Source organism: Equus quagga, chromosome 5, assembly GCF_021613505.1.
Source record: "Equus quagga isolate Etosha38 chromosome 5, UCLA_HA_Equagga_1.0, whole genome shotgun sequence".
Lineage (NCBI taxonomy): Eukaryota > Metazoa > Chordata > Mammalia > Perissodactyla > Equidae > Equus > Equus quagga.
Window position 1 is genome coordinate 136630944 of NC_060271.1, and position 18821 is coordinate 136649764.

The 18821-nt window shown below is 52.8% G+C and overlaps 1 protein-coding gene across 2 annotated transcripts in view; it reads right to left on the reverse strand.

The window, feature by feature from the left end:
* Window positions 1-314: 314 nt before the first annotated feature.
* Window positions 315-18821, reverse strand: part of COLEC11 (collectin subfamily member 11) — a 36603-nt gene continuing 18096 nt past the window's right edge. Inside the window, exons 4-7 of one of the 2 annotated variants that reach the window (XM_046662324.1) lie at window positions 7487-7558; window positions 4779-4832; window positions 1442-1537; window positions 315-1284 (exon numbers count right to left, since the gene is read on the reverse strand). In XM_046662324.1, coding sequence (XP_046518280.1) covers window positions 875-1284; window positions 1442-1537; window positions 4779-4832; window positions 7487-7558 — 632 coding nt within the window. In that variant the 3' untranslated portion in view covers window positions 315-874. The remainder of the gene's footprint in view (window positions 1285-1441; window positions 1538-4778; window positions 4833-7486; window positions 7559-18821) is intronic. The other variant, XM_046662325.1, reaches the window with a different exon arrangement.

An 18821-nucleotide genomic window follows, 5' to 3' on the forward strand; every position in this document is an offset into this window, starting at 1 on the left:
TCTTTGCCACTCTGACACAGCCAGGGGTCATGTGGGGAGCTGCCCACAGAGAGGTCCACGTGGCTGGGCACTGAGGCTGTCAGTCCGACAGCCCATGAGGACTGAATCCTGCCCACAGCCACATGGCTGACTGCAGCTCGTGAAGCAGAGGCCCCGCTAAGCCCTGGGGAAAGTCCTGGGCCACAGAAACTGTGAGATGGTCATATTTGTGTTGTACCCCACTAAGTTTTGGGGTAATTCAGGATACAGCAATAGGCAACCACTACAGCTACTGAAGAAATGAAGAGAACCCAACAAAACCACACATTCAGCTGTCAAGTTTGGAGAATTTATTTTTCTTTTTCCTGAAATCTGGGTTTGCAGCAAAGCAAAATTATTTCTACTGGGACAATAGTGAAAAGGAATGTATATTTTAACACAATTTACAGAAACATTGGTCAAAGTTAAGTGGGTTCTATTCCATATAGAAATTAAAAGGAAGACAGTAATTTAAGATCCCGCTACCATTGTTTGTACTTAACTATCGTAATGTTCAAAGATTTTATTTTATAGTTTGGACAAAGGCAAGAGCAATTCTGAGTAATAATTAAAGAATGAACATTTATGTAATTTTGGCTAAAATACAAGTAATAAACTTTGCTTCCTCAGAAATAACACCCAAGAAACACTTTTTTTTCTCCTTAGCATACACCACTCTCGAAGGTTCAGAAAAAAACAGCCTTTTACTTAAGGAGGCTCTGGGCTTCTCGAGGGGACGATGCTATCGGGAAGAGCTCTCCTGACTACAGAGGGCAGCTCGCCAGCCGCCGCCGTCGTGGAGCGGCCCTGCTAACAACGCTGCAAAAAGCGAAGGTTCAGGAGGCCGGCTGCCCGCTCACACGTGCTCCTTGTCGAACTCGCACATGAAGTGCATGGTGATGTGGCAGGCCACGTCGTTCCAGCCCCCCGAGGCCACCATCTCCACGCAGTCCTCCTCGTCGTAGGCGTTGTTGGGCTCGCCACTGCGCCACTTGTTGAAGGTCTGCATTGGGGAGCGGTCGGAGTAAACGAAGGTGCCCTCCCTCTCCAGGTCGTTGATCCCGATGAAGACGCGGGCGAGGCCGGCCTGCGCGATGTAGGCGGCCATCAGGCCGTTGGCGGTCTCGTCCTTGGGCATGCTCAGCGTGCCTCCTCGCCCTTGGCAGGACAGCTGGGCATCCACGTACCTCTTCTCCTCCTTCACCAGCAGGTAGATCTTATTCTCTGTCTCTCGCACGCCGGCAACAGCTGCGGGGGAGGGCAGTGCTGAAAAGTGAGCACTTGCATTTCTATAAACAAACTCAGTGCACGCCACACACACAAAACAGACACAGACAGCAGGCGGGTGGCAGCGCAGAGAGCTCCATGTCTGCGGCTCAGGGGGCGGGGGCCAGGGAGCGGGGAAGCATCGAGAAGGACATACCATTTTTTATGAATTTTAACTCAGTTGTCAGTTGGGTGACCTGGTTATCCATCTCCCCAATGGCCTTCCGGAGCTGGCTGCACTCACACGGGATGCCTGCGGAGAGCCGGTGATTACAGATTGAAGATCAATCAAGGGGTTGGGCTCAGAAAAGAACTAAGCGCCCCTCCCCCGAATATAAAGGTTATTTCCACAAAGAGACCACGTAGGCCTTCGAGGCCATGATGGAGATGTCGGGTTTTATCCTAAAGGCAAGGAGAAGCCCAGTGGAAGGATTTTAACAGGCAGAGCCAAGATCCGACTTATGTTTTAAGACATCTCCCTGGTTGCCACAGAAGAAAGAACTGGGGGCGCAGGGCCCCGAGAGGAACCAGAGGGTACAGCGGAGGGGTATGACAGCAGCCGAGAGAGCATTGTGCTGGCTTGGCTCAGGGGGGACGGTGAAGATGGGGAGAAGACGAAACATTTGAGAAAAGTGGTGGGGAAAACCAAGAGGACAAATTCGAGCGTAATTGTTTGACTATGCGGGTGAACGGGAAGAAGGCGCTGCAGGAGGCGCCCAGGGACCAGAGTGACTCAGAGGGAGGCGCTGCGATCGCGGAGCCGGAGCTGGGCTGGGAACAGGAGCGCTACACCGACCCCGGAGAATCGGAGTCGACGTGGGGCGGGGTGTAGATTTGCGCTTTGTGGGCATGCGCGGGGGTAGGGGCGGGGCTGGGAAGGATGAGGTGGGGGAGGCCTGAGAGAGCCCCTCCAGGCAACCGCACAGCGGCCGGGACTTCTCCGAAGGCGCAGTGTCGGGGGGCGTTGGGGCAGAAACTGGGGGGCAGGATGTGAAAGTCCCGAATAAAGCGTGCGCGCCCGAGGTCCCGGTGTGGCGCCCCTAGAGGGGCCAGGCGTCAGGGCGGGCTTCCAAATCCTGTTTTGTTTGAAGGTAGGAAAAACGTGACTGTATTTAAATGATGACAGGAGGGGGCTGATGACTGCGTACTAGAGTCTTCCCTGTCTGACGGTGAGGACGTTGAGGCCCGTAAAATGCTGGTCACCGTGGCCAACATCACAGGGCCAGCGAGTCCCAGCCATCTGGGTGAGTCTAGCTCCAAAATCTCACGTTTGTGCCACTCTGGCTAGACCAGAAACCCCTGGAAAAAATTGATCCCTCTGGGGCAGAGGGTCCAGGACACGTGGCCCCTCAACAGGTCCTACCGACTGACTAATAAGCTGAATTTTATCCCAGCGTTGCCAGCTGTCCTCAGATGAGGCGGTTTCTCCCGGCCCCTTGGAGAGGACCCTAGTCTTCCTCCTGTGAAGAGCTCCACTTTGTCAAGAGCCTGCTCGGAACCTCGCTGGGCCTTCACAGGTGCGGGGGTCCATCCAGGCCTTGCTGGCTTGCACCCTCTCCACCAGAACAGGAGCAGTGTCTGCCCAGCTCCCAGGCCCTGTCCTTTGACTGCTGTGAGCCTGCCTGCGGACCTGTCATCTTTTCCTGCCAAATTCCCACCTTCAGCCCAGCCTTCCAGTCGGAACATGTCTGTTGGAAGTTTGAACCCATCTTCCAAAATCTCAGCCATCCTCCATCTCTTAGAGTCCAAAACATGCCCCCCGCCCCCCACAACTTCCCACACACAAAGGTCCTTTGCACATGTGGGCATTTGAAACAACGTTTGTTGGGCTTGGGTCTGGGTTTTCTTAATGGAAGTTTTATCAAAGATCAATGTTGTCTTCCAGTTCACTGAGGTGGGAGGCACTGAGGCTTTCTGCAGTGATCTCTCCAGAGAGAAGCCAGCATTCGTGTCCTCGTCTTCCTTTCCAAGTGTCTGAGCTGTGGAGGCCTGACTGGCCCCCTCATCTCGCAGTATAGGCCCATCCAAGGGATGTGCTCCCCGTCACACCTCTCACGTGCTGCTGGGTCCTCTTCTCCCCACTCAGATGTGCTGAGTGTCGGGACGTGGCCGCGAGAGCAGGCTACTGTCACCTCCAGGGACTGAACTCATAGGGGCAAAGCCGTTCCTCAGGCCGCCATTCCCCCCCTTCGTCTCTGCGGTGGTGTGGGAGCTTTTTAAACAAGGGCTTTTTATTCTGAAATCTAATGCCTCTTTTCCCCTGGTTTCTGAGAGTCAAACCTGTCGCAGAGACCACTTTCCGAATGGCACTGACAACGTGAGATCCAGTGGAGATACGATATGTGGGAGGGGGAGAAAGACAGGCTGACTCAGCAAGTGGACACCAGGACGTCCCCACAGACACATCAGTCGGGAAGGGACAGTCACCACCCCACCACTGGGAACCACACTGGGTTCCACTGGTTTTCCTTGTGGGTCCTGACTGGCGAGCATATCCGTTGGAGGCAGAAAAGAGGGTTGGGAGAATATTCTAGTTATTCAAACACCGGGTCTTCCTTCTAAATCCAGTATCTGTTAAGCGTCTTTCGTGGTCAACATTTCGTGGGAAAGAAGACTGGAAAGTACAGACCAGTTAGGCCGGTATTTCAGTCATCCAGCCAGAAGTCATGAGAGCCTGAATGAGGTGGTGGCAGCAGGAATAAGAAAAGGGACAGCCGTGCAGTACAGTCTGGCGGGCGACACTGCGGTTGGGGAAGGAGAGGCTGTTGGAGGATGGCCGGCCTACGTAGCCACATGGGAAATGCGTCCCCTGCAGGGAGAGGGGTTGAGGGAAGGTGCGGGCAGCAGGACGAGAGGAGAGGCATGCAGGCAAGTGGACCGATGGGACTGCACTGTGAGGGCCACCATGGAGGTGACGGCCACGTGCAGAAAGAGGAGAGGGTGGCAGGCAGCTCTGCAAAGAAGAGAGGAAGCAGTGGTGGCAATGGGAGGGCAGGCAGAGAGGACGGGGCGGTTGCCTGTGGCCAGGTCTCAAGGACACTGGGCAGGGATGGTCAGCAGGGAAGCAGGCTAAGTCCATGAGCTGGACTGGGTCCCCGGGGACCTCTGGGGGGAGCCTCAGTGGAGGGAATAGGGAGTGGGCTGCAAGGATGACTGTTCTGAGCGGTTTGGTGGTCAGAGGAAGGGGCAGATCCTGTGGCGCCAGAGAGGTATTCAGAAATGACAACAGCGAGCTCTAGCACGGGAGTATCTGAGCCGAACTGCGTACGAGGCATGATCATCTGTAGTTGGAAAGCAGGCTACAGTCCTAGGAAGGACGTGAAAATCCTCAGGCAGAAGGGGACGGACACTGACATCATCTACAAGAGGGTGTGACAGGCAGGAGAGCGCACGGCACTTACATGTGCTCGTTTTCCAGCCCAGTGCAGTTTTATGTCACGAGTGACACTTTTTTAGTTTGTGTTCTAAAAATCCCTGGACCCTTTATGTCATACCTGGTTCTCCATTAGGGCCCGGGGGTCCAATGTCACCAGAATCTCCTTTTTCACCTGAAAGAGAAAACTGAGGTCAGAGTCACCAAGCAGAGTTGGGACGTGGTTCACGAGCTCAAAAGAGTCAAGGTCAGCACTGTTTTTTCTTGTGTGCAGTGCCCAGAGATTTCTCCCAGACCCTCTTTTTGCTGTGAACTTAGGGAGTGATGATCTATAGATAATTAATTCTTCAGGCTCTATTTATGTGATGTGGAACATATACATACCGTGGGATTTTAGAGATTATCAGACGATCATTCTTTAAGCCAATTCTGGAAAATCCCAGATGTTTCATGGAACACTTTGCAGGTATCATGTCATGAATCCTTAACACCATGAGTAAGTAGCAGCTAAATCTGATGCCACTTCTGTCCCCGTCCCTCATTACAGCAGGAAATTTCAGATGGAACATGTGATCGTGGAGCCGGAGTGGACCTTAGCGACCATCTAGTCCAGACAGAGTAAAGAGTACCCATGACCTTTGAGGTCGGAGTCCTCCTGACCCCTCTCTGAGAGGCACATGGCGTCCTAGGAGGGTTCAGCCACTGGGAGACCTGGGCTCCATCTCCTCTGAGACAGGACACTGCCCTCCATGTCTGCCAACTTCTAAAACAAGGGGGTTGAATGAAATCCTGCAACTAAGCTTTCTTGCTATTCTAAAATTAGAACGTGAATAGTTATATTAAAGTCACAGGAATGTCCTCAAGCATTGTCTTCCTTCTCCCTGAGAGAACCCGAGTGTCTCAGCTGGCATGGGACAGTGAGGGGGCAGCGACTCTTCTGTCTATGTAGACGCATAGTCCATTTCCCTGGGGAGGGAGCGCACTTGGCAGGCTCCTTCCAACTGATGCCTTTGTGGTCTTTTATCAGCGTCAGGGGTTTGAAAACCACTGAAAGGTCAACTTGACCAGGACCTGGGATGGAAATCTCAAAGATGAAGCAAATCAAGTAAGCTAAGCGGAATAAGGGTCTTTCTAGCACGCTTTCCCTTGGTGAGACATGACATTTATCCAGAGCACATGCTGTACATTAAAAGCAAACACATCCCTATTCATACGCCAATATCCATTGCATTCTTCACAATAGCTAAAAGGTGGGCACAACCCAAATGTCCACCAACAGATGCATGGATAAATAAAATGTGCTCCATCGATGCAATAGAGTATTATTTAGCCTTAAAAAGGAAGGAAATTCTGACATATGCTACGACACAGATGAACCTTGAAAATAGTATACTAAGTGACATAAGTCAGACACGAAAAGACAAATCTGGTATGATTCCATTTAGCTGAAATACCTAGAATAGGCAAATTCATAGAGACAGAAAGCAGAGTAGCGGTTTCCCAGGGCTGGAGGGAGGGGATGGGGAGTCATTGCTTCATGAGTTTGGGGTTTCTCTTTGGGATGATGAAGACGTTTTGGAAGTCGATAGCGGTGATAACTGTACAATATGGCAAATGTACTTAATATCACTGAGTTATACACTTAAAATAGTTAAAGCGGCAAATATTATGTTACAAATATTTTGCCACAATGTTTTTAAAGTTCTGCAAAGCATCCGTATCCCCCTTTACACCTTGCGTATCTGTGCTCGTTAGTGAGTCAGCCATCCCTGGGGCACGTGCCGCCTACAGCTTTGCCAGGAGGAGCGAGCAGCTCAGCTGAGCTGGCCGCACTCTCCATTACACTCCTGGCCAGGCCCCCTCCTGTGAGGGATGAGCTGGGCTTCGGGGAGGTCTGTGGCAACCAATCAGAACAAACCACTTGAACCCAATCACAGCTCAAACCCTGAGGCAGGTTAATGAGGCTCCAGCATTGGGCAGACCACAGGGCAGATCCCCCCTCGCCTCCGCTTCTCGGCGGCTTTGCACCAACACTGGCCTTCCCCGTCCCGATCTCCTCATTTCTAGCACCCAGGGCAGGACCTATTGGGAGACCTCCAAGGGACCACTCACTGAGAGCTCACGGACTGGGGCTCCTTGACTCTTCCCCCGGCTGTGCCCTCCGGAGCCCAGCATGGGTAAGGGATCATCCAGGGCTCAGAAAACGTTTGCTGCCGGAGTGAGGATGGAGGGTGGGAGAGCTGCGCAATTCTGAGCCGAGCCTTAACTGCCCAGGGCCTCAGTCTCCTGATCTGCCCCCCTCCAGGCTTGTGCGAGTCAGACGAGGTCACAAGATGGACACCATTTGGAAACCGCAGGTGTGTTGTCACTAGCACAGCTGCTGCCCTCCTGTTCCTCGCTCTCACTGAGAACGGCCCCATGGTCTCAGAAAGTCTAAGACACGAAAGCCAGAGGTGGGTAGACAGTGTTTCTGGAGCACTGTCCTTTTGTTACTCAAATGGGGCTCTAGTGGTTTTATTAAACTGGTTAAGGAAATGGCAGATGGAAAGTCAGTCTTGCCCAGGTGCACCGGCTCCTGATTCTCCCCCCGGGGCGGCACGTGAGTCCTGCGGACTGGGAAGTACTTGTCCTGCCCTGGTGGGCACAAAGCCATCAGTTAACTCTGACCCCTCCCCAAATGCACACACCAGGACAGACTTTATCATGTATAAAGCACACAAAAATAAACAAGACCCCCAGGGGAGACCGTTCAGTCTGTGATCATTCTCAGAGGGTCCGGGTGCTGGGGGCCTGCAAGGGACCATGAGGCAAGAAGTGCATCGGAAATACCTTTCGAACCAATGGGACCAATTTTTCCATGGCGACCCACACTGCCTTTCTGTCCTTTGTCACCGACATCTCCTGTAGAGAACAATAAGATCACATTGGTTGATGGACACGTAATCCAGTATACCTCCCATTTAACATCACACACACACCCCTAAGAGGAGATTAAAAAATTATAGGTCTTATCTTAATCTCTTCAAGGTCATGTATATGATTGATACCAGTCACTTGTTGATATCTTTTCCAAAGGAACACACACTTCCCCTAAAAGACACACAGTACAGAACAGAGGAGGCCAAATGGTACCTCTGTCAGTCCTGAACTCAACCAAGGGCCCCTCTACTCTGCCATTACAGAGAAGGAGAGATTGTCTTTCCTCCATCCCAGCAAGATGGTGCTTCCCAGCTCTGATTCCTGCCCCCCAAACCAAATAAGGAGCCACCTCCTGTAACACAGGCATAACGGCATCTCAGGAACAAGGCCACCCATGCCTGCGGCAGGCTGTGCGGGCCGGCGGCAGAGCCGCCCTCGAAGAAGCACCCTCCAAGGAGAGGCAGCAGTCTATCAGGCAGCTCGCGCCTCTTTCAAACACGAAGCTGGAGGAGAAGGAAGAGAAGGAAGCAGCAGCCAGGCCCAGGAAGGCTTCATTCCATGCCTCATTGTGCCACCCACCCCACGGAGGAACACCTGGCTCCCCCTGGCCCACCGACATCTGTCAGCTCACTTGGCAGGGCACCAGCCCTGCCCCCACCCCTGCCACTGTCCCTCATCACAACAAGATGGCACTGTGGCTGGTTCCCACGCCGGGATCCCACAGGGCTGTCTGCTCTGATGCCCCAACTAAGACGAAGATCAGCCGTCTTCACCCATTTCCAGAGCAAACCAAGTCATAGAGAGAATGTTCTCAACGCTGTTTTCCTCCCACAGAGCGATCTTAAACCCTTGGCAGCCGCCCCTGCCTGCCTGCTGGGGATCACCGCAGACCACAAGCCAAGCCAGCGAACACAAACCAAGACACTGCGAAAACTTGGAAAAAGAGGACGACAATCAGATTTAATTTTATCATTTTTTTCGTGGACAAGTCCATGTGTGATTGTGATTTTATGATCATTTATAACCCGCATTGTTGTAGAAACTAAATGAAATTCAGTGTAAGCAGCTCTGCCAGAGAAGGGTGGTCGGAAGGACTCAGTGCTGCCTACAGACAGTACTGGTCCCGCTGGGACACCACCTCGCTCCTTAAAACTGAGGATGTCCCTGCCAGGAACTCCTGGTTTTGTGACAGTCCCTGAACTCAGAATGGATGCAGATCAGAGGACAGACGCAGGCTAAGGGGTTAGCTACAGCTAAAACAGAAACACACCCCCACAGAAATGCCTCCATTTGCATAAAAAGGAGGTGTCTGTTCACAAGTTTCTTCACGCGCCCGTGCGTTCCTCTCCAGGTCATAGAGGGACCCATCGCACTGGTGGGGCTCGGACGGCTCAACGGTTCGCCCAGAACAAGGACCCGTCCAGCTGGGAAGGAAGGGATTCTCCCCACAGATACTGCGGGCTGCACGCTGGGGACGCTAGAGTGACAGGGTGAGAGTCTGTGGGGAGACGAGCAGACAGTTGTAACATGAGTAGAAGTATTGTTACAGGAGGGGCAAAGGGCTCTAAGGGAGCCCAGGCGAGGGCCCTGAACCCAACTAGGGAGCTCAAGGAGGCATCCGAGAGGGTGCGGCGCATACACCGCGCGGTGGGGAGATAAGAAGAAGACGGTCACAAGATCAGATTCAAGTTTAAACGCATCCAGTTACACTCATAGAGGGATTAGAAGGGGGCAAAGATAGGCCAGTCAGGGGAGAACAAAGGGGGCTACAGTGAAGTGGTGTCCAGGAGGATGGAAGAAATGTCCAGATTTGAGGAATAGTTGGGAGGCAGAATTGACAAAACCTTGTGAAAACGATCCATGTGAGGGGTGAGGACAAAGGGGATGATGGTGCCCAAGCTTCTGGCCTGGACATCCGGGGGTGGAGGGTGCTACTCCCCGGGCCTGGGAAGGCAGGAGGAAGCAGCAACAGGAAGATGAGGCCCACTGGAGACACACTGAGGCTGAAATGCCCAGGGTCATGAGAGGGCAGAGGTCCAGAAGGCCGGTGGAGACTGGCTCTGGGAGGGGGCTTGAGACTGGGGGGCATCAGCGTGTCGATGGCGATGAGAGAAGGCGGGCAGCGGGAAGAGCAGGCCCCAGTGGGACCGGACGGGCACAGGCATTGAAGGAAGGAGCGCTCAGGGGTCTGAGGGGAGTGGTGGGAGGAGAGGAACAAGGCGAGAGCATAGGCACTGAGGCCAAGCGTTCAGTGAGGAGCGGACCAACTGCATGAACACCACAGAGAAGCTGTAAGACGAGGAAAGGCAGGAAGGGAGTTTCAGGGTTAACTCCCTGAGAGCCTGCAGAGAGGAGCTCTAGCAAGACCTGCCCTCCGCTCCCCCACACAGCTCCTGCCAGCCCGGAGCAGAGCCGGAGAAGGGGCGAGAGGGTCCTGGAGAGCCCTGGAGGGGAGACACCTGTGATCAAAAACGTCCTTGGCAAAGAGCTTGCCCTACACAGGCTTTCCCACCTTAACAGATAATTAATTATCGGTTCATCTCATCAGCTGAAGGATGCAGGAAAAGTCTAGCACATATCCTGTTGTTGTAAATAACTCATCACCTGAGGATGATTTGCCAGCATTTGGATTTCGGCCCATCTCTGAATTGCACAGCCGAACGTTAATGTTAATTCAAGGTTGTTGGGGAGACGTGGCGCCTGCCCCCAGCGGTACTGAGCCCAGCTCCTGCCCTTGGAGAAGAAGGACTCTGCCATAGGGGGCTCTGAGAAACCAGGCATGAATGCAGAAAATCGGAAGCCAGGTGAGATACCCAGCGGCTCAGCTTGAGGAGGCAGTCACTGAGCCCAAGCCCAAGGGAGGAGCAAATGCGCCAGCTGAGTAACCGAGGGCAGCGTTCGAGACCTGGGCTGAGTCCCTGGGGCTTGTTAACACCGATGACTGCTTCCATCCCAGAGTGGACTCTGCAGGTCTGGGGTGGAGCATTTCCAGCAAGTTCCCAGGTGATGCTGATGTCACTGGCGCAGGAGCCACGCCTGAGACCTGAGGTGTGGAATGGGAGAAGCCTGGAGGAGCAGAAAGGCTGTGTGTGCAGGTCAAGGCTGGGGTGGGAGCGAGGCAGCCCCAGGTCTGTGCCCAGCTCTGCCCTCCGAGGCTGAATCTCTCTGTGCCTCAGTTTTCTCATCTGCAAAATGGTGTCCTATAATAAAGACTTGCACGAGACAGCATCGCACCGCCTCCTACTCTCTGGATTTGCTGTGCCTCCAGGACTCAGCTCTGCTTGCCCACCCCAAGCAAGGCGCTGTCTGCACGGTGCTTAGAGCGGGGCCTGGAGCCTGGCTCAGTCCTCCCTCCGTCATTCAGCTGTGTGCTCTCTGTGCTTGTTTCCTGACCTATGAAATGGAGATAATAATAGTGACCATGGTGCCCTCTTTTTGGGGGTTCTGGGAAGCACAAGCAACATCAGGAACAGCGTCTGGCAGGTGGCAGGGGGACGTAAGTGTCAGCTGTAGTGACTGTGAGTCGGACACAGAAACTGTCAGGGTTGAGGAGTTGCTTCGTCAAGGGGGGTCTGCAGCCCAGCAACACGACCGCACTGGAGCAGCACAGACATGCAGAGGCTCAGGCCCCGCCCCAGATGGAGCACTTAACATGTTAATTCGCATTTTAACATGTCCCCGGGTGACTCTCAAGGGCCCCAAAGCTGGCGTAGGACGGGCCCAGACTGTGGGAACAGCCCTCCTTGATGCTGGTTGAGGCTCCACCGCAACCTACCCTTTGTGGGCTCCAGGTGCAAACTAGAGTTACCGAGGTGGTGCCGGCGATCCTGGGCAGTTCTGCTTGTTTTTCCATCTTTCAGAGAGAAATAAGAATACTCCTGGGTACACGGGGTGCCAGGAAAACACGTTCACATGTATCGATGGGTTTCAGCCTCACAGTATGATTGTCATTACCAGCTGTTATGGGCTGAATTGTGTCCCCTAAATTCATGTATTGAAGTCCCAGCCCCCAGTGTGACCATATTTGGAGATGGGGCCTTTAAGGGGTAATTGAGGTTCAATGGGGTCTTAGGGGTGGGGACCTGATCCCATACGTCTGGTGTCCTTATAAGCAGAGAAAGAGATGCTGGGGAGACACACACAGACAAGAGGACACAGTGAGAAGGTAGCTGTCTGCAAGCCAGGAAGAGCTGTCTCAGGAGAAACCACCATGCCAGCCCCTGGAGCTTGGCCCTCCAGCCTCCAGACTGTGAGAGAATAAATGTCTGTGGTATTTGTTATGCAGCCCCAGCTGACTAATGCACTTTCCCTCTGCCCCAGAAGAGAAGCTGGAATTCAGAGAGGTGAAGCCACTCATTGCTGGTCACACAGCAAGCTAGTAAAAGCAATCACTGTCCAATGACCCAGAGCACAGACTATGCAATCAGGCAAACTACACCTGGATCCTGATCCTCCACCATGAAAATCTGGACAAGTTACGATCCTCTCTGAGCCTCAGTTTCTTCATCCGTAAAATGACATCACAGTGGTGTTCAGCGGCTCGGGTCACTGACCACACAATGATGTAGGCGTCACTCAGACTGAGGTCACCTGCCTCCAAGTCCAGGGCTCCAGACCCTGAGCCTGGTCTTCCTGACGCCAGAGCAGTTCTCCACAGACCCAGCCACAACTGGAAGACTGCGTTTCAGAGACCCGGGGCTGAAGGCACGCAGCAGGCTCGAGAGAAGACAAACAAGGTCTCCCTCAGAGCCCAGAAGGCAGGCACTGGGACGCTGAGATGCCAGCAAGGGCGGAGAGCCTCACCAGAGCCTCTGAGGAGCCCGCTCTCCTTGGTCGGCTGTGGCCTGGGGCACTGGATCAGTGGGGGATCAGGATGGCTGCCAGGCCCCCACCTCGCTTGTCCCTGCTCCGTCCTTCTGCCCTAAACCACGGCCTCCTCCCTGAGGCCTACTCTGCAGGCCCTCAGACGTGAGAGGACCTGGTCATGTAACACACCCTGATGGACTCACAGGAGGGTCTTTGCAGGGAAGGGCCGGGCACTGGGGACAGCTAGGCCTGGGGGGGTGTGGAGATGCCACAGCTGGGGGGCCAGTGCCTCTCCATGCACAGCTCCCACCCCTTCGTGGACCTGCTCTGATCAGGCGGAATGAGAACAGACACCATTTGCTGGTGCTGGGCAGTGTGCACACGTGTGTATACATGTGCGTGCATACACACATACATACGCATGCGCACACAATACACACTATACAGCCACATACACACAGGCATGCTAACATACATAAATACACGCCCTATGTGTGCACACAGGCATGCTAACATACATACATACACATGCGCACACAATACACACTATACAGCCGCATGCACACAGGCATGCTAACATACATACATACACATGCGCACACAATACACACTATGCAGCCGCATGCACACAGGCATGCTAACATACATACATACACATGCGCACACAATACACACTATACAGCCGCATGCACACAGGCATGCTAACATACATATATACACGCCCTATGTGTGCACACAGGCATGCTAACATACATATATACACGCCCTATGTGTGCACACAGGCATGCTAACATACATATATACACGCCCTATGTGTTCACACAGGCATGCAAACATACATGCATACACATGCGCACATAATACACACTATACAGCCGCATGCACACAGGCATGCTAACATACATATATACACGCCCTATGTGTGCACACAGGCATGCAAACATACATATATACACGCCCTATGTGTGCACACAGGCATGCAAACATACATACATACACATGCGCACACAATACACACTATACAGCCGCATGCACACAGGCATGCTAACATACATATATACACGCCCTATGTGTGCACACAGGCATGCTAACATACATATATGCACGCCCTATGTGTGCACACAGGCATGCTAACATACATACATACACATACGCACACAATACACACTATACAGCCGCATGCACACAGGCATGCTAACATACATATATACACGCCCTATGTGTGCACACAGACATGCTAACATACATACATATACATGCACCTATTCAAACACACATACACAAATACATAAAACATACACACCATACACACACACGCACAAGCATACCTTTATTCTTATACCACTCGAAGTTGTCAAGCTGGTACGCACCAGAGCACCCTGGGGAGGAGCCTCCTCCTATGGCACACTCACTCTCCACCACAGCCCCCACGCACGCTGAGAACTATCGCTGGTGTGAGGTGTTTCTAATAGGAATATTCTGTCTTTAGGGTGTATTGGAGAAGAAAAAGGTGAGAGCCATTAAAGTTCCATGAAACTGCCAACACGTCCTCTCCTTTATAGCAATCTGGGGTGGTTTTAACTTGCAGACATTTCTTGGAAATTAGCCCTTGGGCAGAAAACCCAGAGGTTCCAACGTGTGGTTACAAATGCAGAGGTTCTCGAGGGCGAGCAGACGAGAAGAAGAGCTCTACTGCCTTCTTCCTCTGCCAAGAAGGTCTTCCTGCGCCTCCCAAGGACAAGAAGATTTTGCAAAAAGCAAACAAATCTGCCTCCCTGGATCGTGTGAGATGATTGGCAATGCAGTAGACACACTTAGATCCTGTCCCTTTAAGTCTCAGCAGCTTCTGGGGGAGGCACCCGGAGAGCTGTGAGCTGATGGAAGGCCCCTTCCCCAGTCCCGCTCCACTAATGAGTGTGCGAGCGCACATTTGTCCTCTAGACACGCACAAGGAGCGGGAGCAGCTCGCAGCAGGCAGGTAATTCTTATTAATTTTAATGAAGATATCACACAGCCCTTTGAAGTGGAGACAGGGCAGAAAGAGCACTTGGAATTCAGCTTCCTCAGCGATTTTTAACGAAGGATAATGTGCACATCACAGAGCCCAGGAAGCCCATCGCTGATGTGGGGTCGCCCTCCACCTTCCTGTGCCAGGAGGGTCCCCGGCTTCTGAGACGTGGGGCCTAGGGCCCCCCTGCTCTTGTCTTAGCTGCGTGTCTGGGGACTAGACACCTTGAAAGCTGAGATGACACACTTTTAGCAGGTAGTGTCAGCAAAGCCAACTCTGTACTATTTCCAGACAGCTGTGTAGGCTACAAATGTGGAAATTATTCTTATTTCAATAAAGGACCAAGGACAGCAGGAGGTTTCTGCCGGACCCATTGACTTGTCTTTGTTATTTGAGGAAAGACAATCTGTCAGTTTGCATGCACTTTCTCCTGCAGCTGTTGAGTTCCCCAGCAGGGGGGCCACTCAGTGTGCAGCCAGAGACCCTTCAACACAGGCCACATTAGCCCAAGAGACAGGCCCCCCAGCAGCCAGGACCCACGTGGGCACAGCTTGCATTTCCTGAAAGGTGAGGTGAGAAGGCCACTCAGGTGGAGGGTGTCCAGATCCTTGAGACCAACCTGCAGGACAGGTCCTGCAGCGGCATCACCAGATCAGACCACCTGGGTGCTTGCTGATGGAAGTGCTGCAGCTCAGGCCACCGTCTCGACCCGCAGCTGCATTGTAACGAGCACCCCACTGGTGCCTGTGCCCACCAGGGTTTGAGAAGCGTCCATGGAACAGAGCCTTCTGCTCCGTGGACAGTGGAGAAGGAACTCAGCCTGGTGTGGCGGGAAGCCTCAGCCCGCAGACTTGCTCTCTAGAACCTGGGGAGGACGAGGGAGCACACACATGACACCTGGGGCCCTTGACCATAGGCTGTGTCACCCGTAGTTTTCAAAAGTTTGAAGATACTGAATTTCAAGATATTTTTCAAACAATTGATTGAGGGTCTTCCAAGTGCCGGGTCCCATACGAGGTCCTGGACACACCAAGATGGAAGTGAGTGGCTCAGGTCTTGGAGTCAAATGTCTAAAGAAATAGGCATGCCATGCCACAGGCCAGCCTGGCTCACACGCACCTGTCAGGACGTGCCATGCCAGTCACCAGCAGGGCCACTTCCCGAGAAAGGTCCCTCGGGCCTAAGGCCAGGGACAGGCTGTGAGTCACAGGCAGCTGATGCATCTTCCCAGATGGATTCTGAGTCCCACGGACTTGGCACCCTGCAAAGCCCCAAGAGTAGGAGGTGGCTTGGAGGTGGGGCGGGTCCGTGACGTCCCTGAGCTGCACTTTCACCTGCTCTGTGCTCTGTATGACTTCTACTGCTTTACAAAACAAATCAAGAATCCCTGACATAGGTGGCTGAGTCTTCCTTCTGCCATTGATGTCAGAACCCAAAGCTACCTTTGCAGGTCACCCTGCCGAACACACCAGCTCTGAGAGTGTGAATTTCATTTAAATAACCTGAGCTTATATATATATAGTATATAATAATACATATATGTAAACATATATAGTATTGTTTTCCTGTCCAAAATTTTCTGCGAGTGAAACGTAATTTGTTGGATTTTAAACAGAGCAGAAAAAAACAGGAGAATGGGGAGAGACAGAGGGACAGAGCTTGCAGTGGAGCAAAGGGTGAAGTAAGTGCAGTTCCAGAAGCAAACCCCAAGTCCGGGGTGCCGGCGGAAGCACCAGTTCCCTGGGGGACTGAGAACCTCACAGAGGAGGGTGTGGTGGGGGAGCACCTGCCGGGAGGTCAGCAGCCAGCAACACAGTGACAGCTCAGGGTGGGTGGGGGATCCTCCAGGGGGCATTCCACACAAGAAGGGCCTCTCTCTCTGGGTAGGGGGAGCAGCAGGACCTGCATCGTGGGCTCCTGGCAGCCATTTTGCTCCCTCTTAAAATGAGTGGGTCCAAGATGTGAAGAGAGCAATGGAGACCAGAAGACCTGATTTGGGACCACTGATCCATCCCACCCCTGGACTTCCCAGGAAGGAAGGAAGCCCTGCTCTAGAGCGTTTATGGGAAATGATTTAACGTCATCCGAGGAAGGATCCACCCTGTGGGTGATGAAAAAGAAGGGAAGGGAATCCCCCAGAGAATGTGCTAGCAGGACTGCGGAGGCTCGGAGGTTACCAGAACTCACGCAACTCAGGGCCAGGAGACCCACATGTAAAAAGGGGATTGAAAGAGTTTGACGGCAAGACGTGGCTATAAATTTGATCATTTTTGCTGCTGTTAGACAAAAAAAAGCCAAGAGGCTGGAGAAAGGTTCTGGCACCTTCCACAGCCACTGTTAAGAGCTGAAGGGCTGACACTGTGTCCAAGCGGGTGCACAGCTAGGATGGACCGGAAGAACCCAGCACCTGTGGCCCAGGACACAAGTTGAGGCAGGACTGGTTATCTGCTGGAGTCTGAGCCAACGGAGCAGGGCTTTAGAGCTGCGCTGCTCACGTGAAGCTGGCCTCGGTCACTGGGGCTTCTGCAACATGCCCGCTCTCATGCCCTGCACCCCTGATGCAGTGAGTCTGGGGGCCTAGAATCATGTCCTCTGCTAGGAAGCATGGTGTTCCGGCCCCTTGACGGTCATGACGGCAGATGTCTTGACGGCTTTCTGCTCTGCTGTGCATTTGAGGGCTCCGCAGCCACCCACCCAGCTGCAGTGTCTTGTGTCTGGGACTGCGACACAGCTGTGGCACCAGCCACGCCCTTGTTCTCCCCGAGATGGGACACATCTTCAAGGAGCCATCAGTGGTGAGAATGGACAGGGCACCCAGCAACATGGCGGCGAGCAGGGTGAGGCAGAGCATCCTCCAGTGGAGGGGTCCTTGATGGGACATGAAGCCTCAGTCGGGAATGAGGTGGCAAGTGAAGTGTGTGAGGAATTCTGAAAATAGAGCAATATTAAAATATCTAAAGGAGGGAATTCCTCACGCTTCCTTCATAAACTAGCAAAAAAGTAAACAGAGCTATTCTTCTTCTAATGATTTCATTAAAAATATTACTGGTAGAAATAACCATCACAAAATAAAACTGACGTTGGCTAAAACTACACAGGGAAAAAATTGTCATTAACTAAAAGTTGATGGGAGAGTCATGTCTACACAGTTTAGAACCGAAAATCCCAACCAGGCAGTTAGACCTGGTGCAAACAATGACACAACAGGAAACTCAGAAGGGCAGAAGCCACGGTCGGGAAAATTCGATGTAGATTAAAAAATAAAATAAGTTTTAAAAACTGCTCAAGCATTCTGGTAAGATTTATGCAGGAAAAAAATGATCCCAGTGAAAATAATTTCTAAAAAAAGCGAGAGTGATTTAATTGCACTGCGTAGCTGTGATGCAGGATTGAAGTCGGCTCAGTGTAGGCCCTGAGGAAGATGTTGCACTGTCCTCTAGGAGGATGTAACCAGTTTAGAAAGATCCCCAGGCGACCCCGCCGTGGGCCATCACTGAGGGATGGCTGTGTCTGTGCTCTCTCGCTCCAGCCCTCGATAAACACTGATCGGGAACAATCGGAGTCGGAAGTATTATTTTGCTCTCACGGGCTGGAAGCTAGGGTTTTGGAGCAAGGCTGGTGTTGAACCGTCTGTCCCACCCACACCCCTGCTCTTATGGCTCACGGTGCCCTCGTCCTCAGGAACCTCCTTTCAAGAAGCACTTCCACAGAAATCCAGATCCAACCCATTGCCGTTCCCAGTGGAAACTGAGTCAACTGCCCTAGACCAAGGCAGTTCCAGAGATGCTGAAACAAGGGAAGTCCCCGGCCCCTCGGTCCCTGCCATGGTCACTGTTCTCTGTGTGAGCCTCACTGCAGCAGAGTCTTCTGGAAGCCACAGATGTCAGTGACTGAACTCAGGGAGCACTGTACCTGTGCAATTGCTGCCATCAGCTAAAAACGCGTCGCTGAGCTAGAAAGCCTCACGAACAGGAGGGAATGCAGGGGGAGGGCCGGGAAGTGGAGAGGAGAATTCTGAATCCTGCAAAGCTCCTGTTGGAGAGCGCAGTTCCAGTGAGGACCTTGGGGAGGCCATGCTAGCTGAGGTCCCCTCTCCCTGCCCATCTGAGGCCCAGATCATGGCCTGCTGCATGCTTTGCCACTTGGAAGCTGAGTGTAGCGCTTCTGAGGGTGACCACAGCTCTCAGTGTCTGGGCACGGACAAGCCGAAGCACACCCACGCTGACCGTGAACGTGGCCATCAGCAGGTGGGATGTCTGAGGGAGACGGCCAGAGGCTACAAACAAACACCTGGGCCTCCAGGTAAATCTGCATGTCCACCGGCCGCAGTCACAGCCACCTTTAAAAATAGGTGCCAACATCAAACATACAGAGCCTGCTCGTTGTCGGGAATACCAAAAGTGCAGAAAAGAACAGAGAAAATTTCAATGT